At 32.6% G+C, this 15,364-nt stretch overlaps 1 protein-coding gene across 2 annotated transcripts in view; it reads right to left on the bottom strand.

The window, feature by feature from the left end:
- Positions 1–15,364, bottom strand: part of LOC111635589 (uncharacterized protein PF11_0213-like) — a 90,847-nt gene that overhangs the window by 53,895 nt on the left and 21,588 nt on the right. For both annotated transcript variants that reach the window (XM_023380591.1, XM_023380592.1), the window contains exons 2-4: positions 6,469–6,517; positions 744–2,150; positions 503–633 (exon numbers count right to left, since the gene is read on the bottom strand). In XM_023380591.1, the coding sequence (XP_023236359.1) occupies positions 503–633; positions 744–2,150; positions 6,469–6,517 (1,587 nt within the window). The remainder of the gene's footprint in view (positions 1–502; positions 634–743; positions 2,151–6,468; positions 6,518–15,364) is intronic.

Genomic DNA, 15,364 nt, shown 5'->3' with positions numbered 1-15,364 from the left:
CTTCTTACGGTAGCGTTGAATATTTACGGCCTCAACTATGACGTCACTCCCCACTAACCCCCTGTGGTGATTGTGCATCTCCTGTACGTAGCGCGCTTACTCTAAAATCTTTTTCCCCAACTTTAGCAAGTATCCTATCTGCACACCTCCCTTCTTTACCAAAAGTATGTAGTTTTTCTCCCTCGGTATCGTATACCTATCATCGACGAAGACGTCACGGGTAAGACGACACCTGGGTAAACATTGGCAGCATTTAAACTTCTTCTAACCGACGCTCCACAGTGTACCCGAGGAAGGCCTATTAAGAAGGCCGAAAACGTTTGTACTCCAGTTAATAAGGCTAGAGATTAGTGAGAAAGGTTTTGTGCTGTTAGTCTTAGAAATAGTTCTAGCTACATATGCATAGTAGTTTTATTTTAGATATAAAAGTAATATCATAAACAACATATAGTTTGGCAGTAGTAGAGTTTGGTCTAGACAAACATATAATGATAAAACTTACTCTGGAGTTATAACTTCCAGAAACTTCAGAGGTGCCACTTGATTGCACAATGTTAAAATGATAACGCTCGGATTATTTTCCAAAACATCTTCCCTGATTGATAGATTCGTATCATCTTTGCTTGAACCTTTCTTAAATTTATGGGAAAAATAAATCTATTAATATAAACACAAAACGAAAAACTTTTAATAGCATATGAATGCACACTACGAAGGACACAGAGTAAACAAATAAAACTTACTGAAAACTTAGAAACAGTTTTTGTTTCATGATCTACAAAATTAGATAAGTTATGCATGAGTGACACAAATTCACAGTAAGATTTAAAATAGCATGTGGAGGATTCTTTGACTTCTTCAAAACTGCCATCAATATTATACGATTTCTGTAATAAAGACAAGTTGTCCACATAATATTTCTGGTGTGACAATCGTGAATACTGAACAAACTTTGAAAAATTTCCATTTGTGGATACTTTAGGTACAGGGACTCTTGTACATTTCAGAGAGCTTTTTCTACAAGTATAAGAGATATCTTCGTCTGAAGGAATTTTATTGCTATCTTTTTCTTCTGATTTATTTACATTTGATTCACGCAGTGAAAGAGAATTAAACAGTACTTTTGAATAATCAGTAGCTAAGGACATGGATCCAATTGCTTTATTTTTTGATATTTTGTGTGAATATCTCATAAATACATCTTTCCTATTAGATAAACCTGGTTCTGTTTCACATATGTTTAAATTTTCTAAAGCGACAGAAAAGTTTTTATCATGAGCACCTTTAATAGCTTGAGTTTTGTAAATTGAATTGCTCAATTTCTCCCCTTTATACATTAGAATATCATCATGAATTTGGGCTTTGCTGATTAAATATTCCAGCTTTGCCTTGGTGCTTTCTAGTGCTGAACATTCAAAATTCTGAATTGGTGATTTCACCAGAGAGTTATCTATTAAATTGTCATAATTATTTGATGTTTTGTGGCCAAATTTCACAGGTGTCACGTTTGGTGTGCTGGTTGTCAAACCATATTTAGGTTTCACTTTACCCAAACCAAGAGTGGGGCTCAAAATTTCTCTTAAAGATGAAAAATTTAATTCAGAGTCTGACCTGAAACTTAATTTATCTTTAGTATTATCTTGTGTACTTATAATTTGAATGCAATGATCATTTTTGGTCACTTCAACATTACTTATATTTCTGTTCTCCCAAGATTGGAATAAACTTTTATCCATTTTTGAGCTTATACTTTCATTCATTTTCACCTTATTTCCCTTTTCCAATTTACTTTCTCTGTCACTTAAATCTAATTTGATTTTCTCTACTTCTTTAATGTTCTTTTCAACAATAAGATCAAAATTTTCAATTTCACTCCAGTCAATCGTGCACTTTTCCACATAATTGTTGACAATGCTATTATTATTTTTATTCAATTTTGCATTATTTTTTGAATTTTTCTTACTTCCAGTCTCCTGAATATTTTTAATGGTAATATTCTTATTTTTTTTGCCATTTTTGTTTTTAAATTTAACATTTTTTGAAATGGGTTTACAGTTTTCTTTGTTTCCATAACTAAAACAACTGTCAGGACAAAAGGGTGATTGGAAAAGATGAGCACTGTCTTCTGATGTTTTTCTTCCTTTTGAAAACTGAAAAAAAGTAAACAATTATTCTTAAAATTAGATAAACAACTGTATTTAAAGTGTGACAAATGAAAAAAAAACAAACATAAATAGATATATGAGACAAGTTCTAGGTTGACAAACCACATATACAATTTGTTATAAAGTGAATTAAAATTATTTCGAGAGACGTCAACATTGACGCTCATCCCGGTATATGCCGATCGGACAGTATCCCTCCGAAACTTTCAAACTCTCCCTTGTAATTCCAGCCTTTTATTTTTCTGACAGAAACAATTTTTTTATAGTAGTCACAAGAATGTCAGACCAACATTCGTTAAATTTTGCATCAGTTTTTATTTTCAAAAGGTGAGAGTATAATAGCAAAGGTAGAAAGTGGGCAGATGTCTGATGTCTGTTGTTGCTGGGCAGTATGGCTCGAACAGGTCTACAGTAGGCCACAGTTTGAAAGATAAGAAAGATACTGTATTATCAAGAAGACTCAAGCAACTAAAGGAGTAATAAAAATCACATCTGAGAAATAAAGAACATTGAAGAGCTCATAATGGAACCTGAAACTGATCTGATGACAGAAGAATGCCAAGAAACTCAGCAAGATATGTTTTTCTGAAAAAAGAGAATTAATGTTGATATATGCTATTAAACATTTTTTGAAGAAGTGGGATGATGTCAGAATGAGTCTTAGAATGGCATCCAAACTAGGTTGAGGTTAATAGCAGGGCTGTGGAGTTGGAGTCGTGGAGTTTTGGTGTTTTAGCCAGAGTCGGAGTCATCAAAAAATCCGCCGACTCCGACTCCTTTTTACTTCCCAACTTGTTATGTATATAAAACGGAAAAGTATTGGAATCGTGTCAAATTTGACCCTCCAGGTTTTTTTTTTTTTATTTTGCAAATCTACACATTTAAAGACCTCCCAAATTCCTCAAAAAAGTCAATAGAAGGGGGAAAATTCCCGTAGGTGTGTGTGTTGACGTCTAATTTGTTTAATTTCTTTATTTTCTGTTCTGAGATATTAAACAATATTTCAGAATGAGTAAAGTTTAAGAAACAAAATGTAGCACTGTGGCTTGCGTATAAAGAGGCATTAATAGAGGAAAAAGTGGTATTATGGAACAATGCGGATATTATGGAACCACGCCATTTCAAACTGATAATAAAGACGAACTGTAGCGGATTATGGCTGAACTGAACTAGGCAGACATCCATAGCAAGAAGAAAACCCGTTTTACTTCAGTTAAATGATTGTCCGTATTTAATCAGCAAATTTGTTTCTTTCAAATTTCGCAAGTTTTGAATGCTAAGCGAATTTAATTATTTTTAAAATATAAATTGTGTAGTTGTAGGTTCACTGGTGCACGTATTCCATTACAGAGATTTAGGAGTACATATTAATCTGTGTGATGTTCACGTTTTTTAAAATTTGGTCTTGACAGCATAAGTTAATTCGAGGTGGCAATGCGTGAAATACGGACCCCATTGGTGCTTTTACAGTAATATGGAACTCAACTTCTCCGAACTCTCTCTTTGCAAGCAGACATTCGTCCAGAGCAATTTGTCAAAAAGACACTAGATAGAAAGTCAATTCTTCCTGAGAATATCGAAAAGAGCTGCTGAAATATATATTGTTGATGGAGGTCATATTTTTTTATTATAAAAGCATTTTTGCGATAAAATACATTGGAGTAAATAATTTTGTAATTATTTAAAATTCATTAAAGCATTTTTTAAAAATATACAGTAAGGTTCCATATTACCACCCAATTTTCTCTAAGCCTACTTTCTGACTTTTTGTACAAAAGCCTTCAAAAACCATACTTATAGTTACACTAGTGAAAAATCCAATTAGGAAAATTTAGTTTAATAGTTACCAGTACTTTTCGCACAAAAAATGTAGGTGTAGTTATGATACCTTGTTTACAATTCACTAAAATATAATTGGAGTTCCATAATACCATCTTCTCCTCTACTATTAAATTTTGGTTCTTAATTAAAGGTCGACAGGGTAAAGACATAAAAGCGGTCATGTGTCATATCTCTTAATAAATATTTTACTCGTTATTAGCGTTCAAAATTAAAAAAAGAAATAAAACTCGTCTCTACCCTCAAAGTAAGCTTTTTTGTCATTTTATAATAGTGCTTTAAACCCGTTAAATATAATAGTACTTTAAACCCGTTAAATAGTAAAACCTGTTAAGATGTTCTCGCCTAAGATGTTAGAATGTATATGGGATCATGATTTAGTTCAACCACTTTGACGCTTAATAACTAACTCCGGTGTCCTCCTCTGACTCCGATTCTGACCACAGAAATTATTAGGCTTCAAACAGGGTAAACAAAATTATGCCCCTCACACGCAGTCTAACATCCACACATATAGAAAAAAAACCTCAAATCTTTTGCTTATCTCGAAATTTCGAGGTGTCCCGAGTCAAAAAATGTAAAAATTTGGAAAGGGTGATTTTTTGACCGAGCGCTACACTTTCCCCGTTATACATAACAGCCGGAAAAGTAAAAATTATCAAATACATATTTATATATTACTTAGAGGAGTCTTTTAGCATTGAAATAAAAAGTTTCTGCGTTTTATCTTTATTAGAACTCTATTTATTAAATCTTTTATTCTGAGGTCACTTGACGACATCAGAATTTCCAGGTCTCTTTCGGTAACAAGTCCTTCCTTGGTCAAAGTCGGAGTCGGATGGTAAGGAAAAGTTGGAGTCGGAGTCGATAGATTTTTACGCGACTCCACAGCCCTGGTTAATAGGCTTCAGGATCTCTACAATTACAATGCTATTAATTACTTCTGAAAAATCTTGATGACGAGAGAAAAGCAATCGACATTGGACAGATTCTTTAATCCCCACAAATGGAAAAAACATGACTAATAAAAATGCAAGACTGTGTATGTATGTATTTTTATTATTACTTATAAATAAACATAGTAAGAAAGTGTATATTTTCTAGCTTTTGGGGTCTCCAGAATGAATTAATCAAATTCCCATAAAACCTATGGGAAATCGATAATCAGTTAACGAACAATTAGAATGGCAAATGAAGTCTTGGAACAGATTATGCTTGTTAACCGATCACCCACTGTTTATGCATTTTATACTAAAAGAGCATTAATAATAAATTTTTAACAGCCAAATGTCTATTTGTAGACATTTGACTGTGAATAAAAACAGAAAATTATGTGCTCTATTCCTCAATATTCTCTTTCTGCACGTTTTTATACTTTAAAAAATCTAAAACAAACATTTATAACTAACCCTTCAAACTGTCAAACTGTAGTAAGCACCAGTGGTCTTATGATGCAAATCAAGCAAGTTTTCAATTAAAAAATTCATACAAATACTTCATTAATAATTTATTACATAGGGACTATAGAAATCAAAAATAAATAAATTTCTTTTACTATACAGGACATAGTGTTTCATTTTCTATCTTTTTTTTGTTTCTTTCCATTATTGTAATCATCAGTTTGATTCTGTTTGTAATCACAATAAGCAGCATCCACTGTATATCTATACTACTATATAAAGAGACAATGCATTTTTCATTTGTGACAACTAACCGTGAAAACTACTGAACCAATTGTTACCAAATTTTAACTGTAGCATCTTTATGATCCCCAGAATGTTTACCACTAATCAAACCTACAGATGTTTTGTCTATACTAATATAAATTAAAAGATATCATCTAGGGTTAAGGCTTTTATGTCCAACAGATGGCGCTATGAGTACAACGCCCTAAGTTTGCTTTTCTGTGAGGATGAACTAAAGCAGATCATCTATCTATCTATATAAATAAAAATGTAATGTTCATTTGTTCCTACCGATTCCTTTGAAATTTTGACACAACGCTGCATTCAAATACGCACACGTTTTTTTTATATAATATACACATGTCGAAATTTCCCCCAAAGGGAGATGGACAGGATTAAGGCTTGCCATAAAGAACTCTGCTTCTATTTATACTATTTTAGATGCCGTTTTTTGCGTTTTTGATTGCATTTTAATAGAGTACGTCAAGAGAATGTACACTAAGGGATTTATCGAAAAATTTCCCACCCCCACGGGGGAAGTGTAATACATTTATAATAGATACATTTTGAGCCACAACAATGTGTGGCAGGGACACTTTGATGTTTTCATCAAAAGTTTTGAATCTCCATAACACAACTTTCTCTATTTTAAATAATTTAGTTAATGTAATTTCTGGTGAAAACTGTTTAAGTGAAAATCATGTGTTCCACAACTATTTTATTTATCAAAGTACATTTTATCTTATACATAATAAAAAATAAAATACATTAATACTTACAGATACTTCTAGACTGTTGTTGTTTGAAAAAGATAAAATTCTGCAGCTCCTGAAAATAATAATGAAAACATGATTAAATATTTTACAAATATTTTCATAACTGTTTAATACAATATAATTTTATTTTTTAAAATTTCTTATATTAAATAGCATATTTTTCATTTCCTTTTAAATAAAGACATCATTATAATCCTTCCAAAAAACAAAAGTTTAATAGTTTAGCTTAGTGTTTCTTTAGATAGTCAAGTTCTCAAAACTTATAAATCACACAAAATTCTTGAAAACTCATTATACAGAATTGTGTGTTGTTATTATTCATTTCAAACTTGTGCATCCATAAATGCAACATAAGACAAGAAAAGGTTAATTCTCAAATAGCATAGCAGTTTCTGAGTTGATAAGTTACAATGTCAATCTCATTACTGTAGAACATCATGGCTCACATCGGGAAGACTGGATTGGTGTTGTATTTGGTGTCTAATGAGGTCAATGTAAATGACACTTTCACATAGGTCAATACTTAATTTTTCCACTTGCATTGTGGTAAAGATTGACTCTAAAGAATAAGCTTGACTCAATTTGTAAAGAATAAGCTTGACTCAATTTGTAAACACACCCCTTTTCTGTTGCAGTCTGGCATTGTGCTGCTTATTGTCATGGATTGAATAGTAGTGAGAAAACTAAAGTGATAAGAAAAATCACACTGAAACAATATGGTTTGGAAAAATTAATAAATACAATTCTAAAAATAAAAATTCTCAAAACAATTTTTCAAGTAAAACCATTCATTCTTCACTGACTTCGAGTAAATTGTGACAACACAGTTAAAAATCAAAAAAGGAAAACATTTATTTTACTTTTTTTAAAAAATCCAAATGCATTTCACCTATTCGGCCTCTTCGGTGAATACTGACTTCAATTAACAAGTGTCTTCTTATGATGAACGATACTATCCCAGCATGCATCAATGATCAAGCCGGCATTCAAATTTATGTTATTTGCATAACTTTTAATACTATAATGTTCTTTAATACGGCATTTAATAAGATTTTTTTCTTCATATAAAATTTTTATGTTATTTTTGTTGATTTTACATTTAAATTATTATACAGTAGACCCCCTATAACACGGTAGATACGTTCCGTGTTATATGAATTCTGTGTTGTACGAGTCACTAAAATACATGAGCCAATCATAGCCTGGCACGTGTGCACTTTAGCGGCTACGGCTGATTGAAAGGTTTTCTTCCATAAAATTAATCAATTCTAGACTAATTTGACTCAACATTTCCAAATCATGTATAATTTTTTGGGAATAATCCATATAAACTATGCAATAAACAAAAAATTGTAAGATTACTTACCAAGTGTGCACCGTTCAAAGACGCCATTGCTTAAGCTTGTTTTTGTCGGCGGGCGCGTTTCCTGATAAGTTATTTTTCCGAGAAAAATTAACTGAACTTTGGAGACATCATTAATATAAATATAATTTTTATGGCTGTTAAATAATAAATGGTTTTTAGTAGGTCCACTGCTCGTTTAACTCAATGGTTTGTGAAATGTCCAATATTGGTCCAGATTCGATCAATCTTGTTGCGACAAGAGTCAGCAATGATGTTTTACCGTGTTATACGAGTCTCTTTTAGCATGTTATACGAACATGATCCCAATTTTTTCACCATGTTATATGAATCCATGTTAGATGAACCTGTGTTATACGGGGAGTCTACTATAGTGTTGAAACCAAGGTGATTCACTACTTTTCAATGTTATGGCCGCTTCATGTTCTTTGAGTCGTTTTTCTAATTTTCTTTTAGTTTCGCCTATGTAGTAATTAGGCTGCAGACACATACATGACATTCTGTATACGACTCCTGCAGTATTCAATTGATGATCTTGTACTTTTTCTTCTTCTTTATTAATAAAGTTTATTACATTAGATAATCTATTTTTTGATTTGCTATAATATGAAATGAAAAATTATTAAACTGGCTTTTGTATTTTTCACATAAGCAATTTATATACAGAAACAAAATGTATCGGGAATTTATTTTTTCATTTTTAAGGTTGTATCAATTACTTATATAATGATTATACCACTTAAGATTTTTCCTGGGTAAATATTTTCTGTGTAACTGTTTCTTCTACTATGATGTCTTCATGTAATGTTGTTCTAGTTAATATTTTTCTTAACTCCATCAAAAAAGTATATCTTTTAATTTCTATGAGACAATATGATTTATAATTAATTGTTTTTTTAACATTACAAATTTTCTCATACTTACGGAAATATAATGTCTTATCATTTCTTTTTATGGTTATATCTAGGAAGTTTAATTCTTGGTTATCTTCATCTTCATAAGTAAGAATTAGGTTATTATTTAAAATATCAGCATGATCTTCCATTTCTTTTGCTTTAATTTTTTATGAGTCATATTATTATTATGTCATCAACATATCTAGCATAATAGCATATACCTATGAACTGTAATATTTTTTCATCTGCAGCAGTCATACAAATATCTGCCAGTTTTGGGCTGACAACTGAACCAATCGAGATTCCATTTCTTTGTCTATAGAATTCTGTAGAAAGTTTGAAGTAATTATTTTTAAAAATGAAATCTGTTAAATTCATTATGTAACCTGGCATATCAAAAATTTTCTTTAACAATTTCCAAGGTTATTGATGGGTACATTGATTTAATATCCAAGTTCATTAGTCTGTATGATGGTTTAATTTGTCCTTTTAACAATCCTGTAATTAGTTGGTTCTTATCTTTTATGCTATATTTAGATCTTGGTATATTCTGTAAACAGTTTTTAAGAAAATTTCTAAATTATACAATATTGAATGTCTAAAGTCGTATACAGACTGTCATGTACATGTCCATAGACCAAATACTACATAGAAGAAACTAAAAGAAAACTAAAAAATGACTCAAAGAACATGAAGTGGCCATAAGATTGAAACATAGTGAATCACCTTGGTTTCATCATTATAATAATTCAAATGTAAAATCAACAAAAATAACAAAAATTTTATAAGAAGAAACAAATCTTATTAAATGCCGTATTAAAGAACATTATAGTATTAAGTTATGCAAATAACATAAATTTGAAAGCTGGCTTGATCATTGATGCATGCTGGGATAGTATCATTCATCATAAGAAGACACTTGTTAATTGAAGTCAGTATCCACCGAAGAGACCAAATAGGTGAAATGCATTTGGATTTTTAAAAAAAAGTAAAATAAATGTTTTCCTTTTTTAATTTTTAACTGTGTTGTCGCAATTTACTCGAAGTCAGTGAAGAATGAGTGGTTTTACTCGAAAAATTGTTTTGAGAATTTTTATTTTTAGAATTATATTTATTAATTTGTACATATAACCAATCCCATTGTTCAATTTTATCTTTTATATAGTTAATAATATGGTTTGATTTTCTTTCAACACCACTGAACCAGACAATACCAAGATGAAAAACAGAGTTAAATTGTCATACATCTATGGCATATAAAAAGACTGCCTGGCATGAAATATAACAGGAATGCACAACCTTTTCTGGAGAAGGGTCAGATTAAGATTAATTAATTTAAGTTTACTGACCAGGGGGCCAGACCATTTTTACAATCCTCTTTGTTGTTGACAAGGAGTCTAAGTCTAATTACTTTAGCGGCAGGCAGTGTTGACAATTATGGCTTGACATGGTTTGAAATAATTATTAAATCCAAAAATTTTTAGTGCAATCAGCTTCCTTTTAGTCATATGACTCTATTCCAACTAATTTTCTTGGTCCAACATAATAATTAAAAATTTTGGCACAAAATTTTTTTTTATATTTTTGGTTTATGGAGAGACATTGTTGTAAATAATTGGTTGTTATAGTTTTTGTACATTCCTTTTTGAACTCTGATTGGATTTTTCTAGTTTGAATGACATTAGGTTGACAAATAAGTGTCTTTTCAGAAAAGACTGACTCAAATTTCCTAGAAAGTACCACACCCTCTTCGACTATACCAATCAGAATCTAGAATGTAAACAAATGCTAAAAAGTCATTATTTTCATGGTTTTTCATGCTATTTTCATTTATTTTTATGTTATTTGATGCTATTTAGACGAATAAGCAAGTTTTCCAAAGCATATAATTGAAAATTTTCCATCAAAATAGAAACTTCCTGATAACATTGAAAATGACGTTCTAACATCACTTATTCTATTTGATTCTTCTAAAAATCATTATAATATTATGCATTAGACTTAAAATATTCGGTATCTAAACCAGAAAGTGTGTTAGCTAGAAATAGACAAACTTCAACTGCTCGGAAAACTTGCTTATTCGTTTAAATAGCGTCAAATAACAAAAGTAAGTGAAAATAGCACTGAAAAACCATGAAAATAACTAATTTTTAGCATTTGTTCACATTCTAGATTCTGATTGGTATAGTCGAATTTGAATCAATCTTTTCTGAAAAGACGCTTATTCGTCAACCTAATGTCATTCAAACTAGAAAAAACTAACCAGAGTTCAAAAATGAATGTACAAAAAGCTATAACAACCAATAATTTACAACAATATCTCTCCATAGACAAAGAATAGAAAAAAAATTTTTCCGCATCAAATTTATTATTATTAAGTTGGACCAAGAAAATTAATACTGTAGTTCAGTGTTTCTCAACCAGTAACGAATCGTCGCCCCCTTCAACGTAGTATCGCCCCCTTCAATAAAACCGCTACGTAGTATCGCCCCTTCACTTCAAAATTCCGATGCCCAGGGCCAAGGCTATCGCCAAATTCTTACTGCATTGAAGACTAGTGACTAGTATAATGTTATTTGTTTAGTTATTGTACAATATAACGAATAAAATATCTAATTATTCATAATACAGTGGAACCTCGGTATACGTCCTTAATCCGTTCCTGGTGTTTGGACTTATACTGAATAGGACGTATACCAACCTACCTTTGCCATAAGAAGTAATGTAAAAATGATTAATCCGTTCTCATGTAAAAAAATGGCTGGCTTTAAACACCTCGCTTTCCTCGCTAGTTTCTGCTTGATTTTTCATGAGATCAGCATGTATCCTTTTAACTTTCTCGCAAATAATTTCTTCCGATACGCTGTCACAGGCACACTGTTTTTCAGTTATCCAAAGCAAAAGCAATTTCTCGACATAATCTAATGTCTTCGATCTCTGTTTAGAAATTGATTTAACCCTTTTCGCAACGTTAGCAAATTTAATAATGTCTTTATTTTTCACGATTGTCGATATCGTCGTTCTCGGAATACGGAATGCAACAGTTAAATCTCGTTAAATCTCAAATACAAATAAACAGTTAAATCTCGTTAAATCTCAAATGTGGTACGTGTATTTGAGATTTAACGAGATTTCTCGTTAAATCTCAAATACACCTTCATATTTCTCAACAATCTCTTTTTTCAGTTCCGTTGTGATTCTAGTCATTTTTTTTTATTTTTCTGTTGTTCTTTTGCAATTCATCATTAATAAAAATAATAAAATGTTACTTACAAATTAAAATCAGAAGAAATTTAACAAAGTTATAAACCGTAGCACTGCGAACGTCTAGTCTAGTGTAGTACACCGATAGTGCTACTTGTTCATAGATGGCGCGTATAATTGAATTAAGTCGTATACCGAGCAAAATTTGTTTCGTCCAAACAGGACGTATTCCAAATTGGACGTATTCTAAAGCAGACGTATACCGAGGTTCCACTGTATAATGTTTTACTATATCGCCAAGAAAATTGTTTTTCTCCCCCCCAAAATATAAATTGTTACTAATTGCCCCTCAACATGGAAAAACGCCCACATGGGGGCGATATCGCCCCCGTTGAGAAACACTGCTGTAGTTGGAACAGCGTCATTACGACTAAAAGGAAGCCGTTTGCACTAACATGTAAAATATTTTGGATTTAATAATTATTACAAACGGCATCAAGCCATAAACTTGTCAACAAAGAGTGTTGTAAAATGATTCCGTGTAGCTAGAAAGCTGTGGTTTCTTTTGTTTAAAATAAAACAGACATATTTAAGTTATTTAAGTAGTAAATTAATTGGAGCTTTTTATTTACTTTTATTTTTACGTTCTTTTTTTCGTAAATTTAAAATAAAATTATTATTTTTAATTTTTATTTTATTTGAAATTTAACAGTTGTAAATTGTGATATACAGTATTTGTGACAGAAAACAAAAAACAGATTGATTCTAGCGCCAATTTGAAACGAGATATCGCAATTTTAATAATTATATTTAAAATATTCAGATTTTCCGCTGCCCCACGTTAATCACTTTTGATTCATTTCTGAACATGGGGGTAAAACTGACGNGACGGTCATTATCAGTGGAATCGGATGCCAATGGGTCTTTGCGGGAGCCCTGCATCCTGGCACAGGGCGGCAGACTTCATCCTTCATGGATTAAAAGGGAAAACTTGCCTCGTCTATATGGACGACATCTTGACTTTTAGTTCCGACTTCCAAACCCATCTCTCACGATTAGAACAAATTTTCCAACGCCTTGCTGCCACTGGCTTAAAACTAAAACCAAAGAAATGTCATTTCTTGCAACGACAAATTAAATTCCTGGGCCACAACGTTTCTGATGAAGGGATAAGACCGGATCCTGACAAAATCAATTGTGTATTGACTTTTCCCAAACCTACTAACAAACATGATATCAAGTCGTTTCTAGGTTTAACCGGATATTACCGGCGCCTCATAAAATCGTATGCAGATATCGCAAAGCCACTGACCGATCTCTTAAAGAATGATGCTCAATTCCAATGGGGAGAAGGGCAAGAGTGGAGTTTCGAGAGATTAAAAGAAATCATTACTTCAGCCCCACTGTTAAAATCTCCTGATTTTACCAAACCTTTTATACTGGCTACAGATGCTTCTAACAAGGCTATAGGAGCAGTATTATCACAAGAAGATGAACGAGGAGAAATGCCAATCGCTTATGCTAGTCGCATATTGAGGAAAGCTGAGAAAAATTATAGTACTACTGAGAAGGAGTGCCTAGCGGTTGTTTGGGCTACCAAATATTTCAAACCTTATTTATATGGAAGGAAATTCATTATTCTCACTGACCACAGACCCTTGAAATGGCTCATGAGCAATAAAGACTCTAGCACAAACTCTCGAATAGCTCGTTGGATTATATTCTTGCAAGAATTTGAGTTCGAAGTAAGGCATAAAGCAGGAGAATGCCATAGAAACGCCAATGCTTTGAGTCGCATTCCTATCAGACAAATCTTAGAGGCTGACGACCTTGACCCAATATACTCCAAAGCCCAAATCCGAGATTTACAGAGACGAGATTCAAAATGGAATCCTATAATTCAGCAACTAGAAGATGAAACCGCACAAGATCCAAATCTTAAAAACCAATTCTTCCTAGATGAGGAAGGAGCTCTTTATCATTTACAACCTAGCAATCAAGGAGACTTCCTAGAACAATTAGTTATTCCATCCGTATTGATTCCATATATACTACATACTTATCATGATACTCCTGTCGGAGGACATTTGGGAGCACGAAGAATGCAACAAAAACTCCNTCACTTTCCTCAAAGAACGGGGGAACACTACAAGGAATTTGGAGTGACAAAGATGGCAGTGTGATTTAGCTTTCCTTGCTGACATTACTGCTTATCTAAACGACCTTAATTTGAGATTGCAGGGAAAGATGCAACTTGTTTCTCAGTTGACAAGTAACATCAATGCATTTATGACCAAACTATCACTTTTCAAGTCCCACATGCAATCAGAGAACTTTACAAACTTTCCACATTGCAAGGCCATGAAAGAGAAATACCCACATATGAAAATGGATTACTCTGACCAAGTTAACACCCTTCTTACATCATTCAATGAGAGGTTTGGTGAATTCCAGAAATGCAAGATCTACCTGCAACTTTTTTCAACTCCATTTGATGTGAAAGTGGAAGATGCCCCTTCAGATGCCCAACTTGAGTTGATAGACATCCAGTGCAGTGATGAATTGAAATCACAGTTAAAAAATTCTAATCTCCTCATATTCTACAAAGAACTGCCAGATACATCATTTCCAAAACTGAAAGACAAGGCTCAATTTTGTGCAAGTATGTTTGGCAGTACCTATGTATGCAAACAAGTGTTTTCACTTATGAATTTAAACAAGTGCAAAACATGGAACAGGTTAACCAGCAAGAATTTGGAAAATCTGCTGGTTGTTTCAACATCTGCCATTACGCCAGACATCAAGAAGATTGCCGCCAGCATCCAATCTCAGCCATCGCATTAATCGCTTGGAGGTCCGGCCCCCCAGTCAGTAAACTTAATCCTAATTTGGCCCTTCTTCAGAAAAGGTTGTGCATCCCTGGATAAAGCAAAGTCTTTCAAGCCTAAAAGTGCCAATCTCAGCTTAAACGTAGTGTAAGTAGAGGATTTGATCCTGGGATTTCGAAAATCGAGATCCCAGGATCCCGACCACTTTTCAGTCCCAAAATTTTCGGGATTAAATTTTCCTAATCATGAGATTTTCGGGATTGACATCATTTTACAAAAGTTGCAAAATAGACTGCATTAAGCGAAACGTTCAGTGCCAGTGCTTTTAACAGAATTGCTTGCCTATCATTTTAATATAAAATACAAGAATTATTCCAAGCAAGCAGCAGAAATTAACCTAGCAGGCTTGCGATGCTTGCTTGGAATAAAACTTCTTGTATTTTCAACTAAAATGATAGGCAAGCAGTTCTCACTGGGTTACTTGGTAATATACTTCATTTTTGTATTTTTGAATTTTCGCGGGCGCCAATCGATTTTCTGGCGCAGTCGAGAGCACTACTCAGTGCGTTTTACCTGTCAATGTGTCAGCCATCTTGTTTTGCCAGTGT

This window comes from Centruroides sculpturatus, unplaced genomic scaffold (assembly GCF_000671375.1).
Source record: "Centruroides sculpturatus isolate CEXI.00-Female unplaced genomic scaffold, Cexi_2.0 scaffold970, whole genome shotgun sequence".
In the NCBI taxonomy this organism is placed as follows: Eukaryota; Metazoa; Arthropoda; class Arachnida; order Scorpiones; family Buthidae; genus Centruroides; species Centruroides sculpturatus.
Note: the sequence above shows the minus strand (reverse complement) of the source record. Positions and strands in the feature narration are given on the sequence as shown.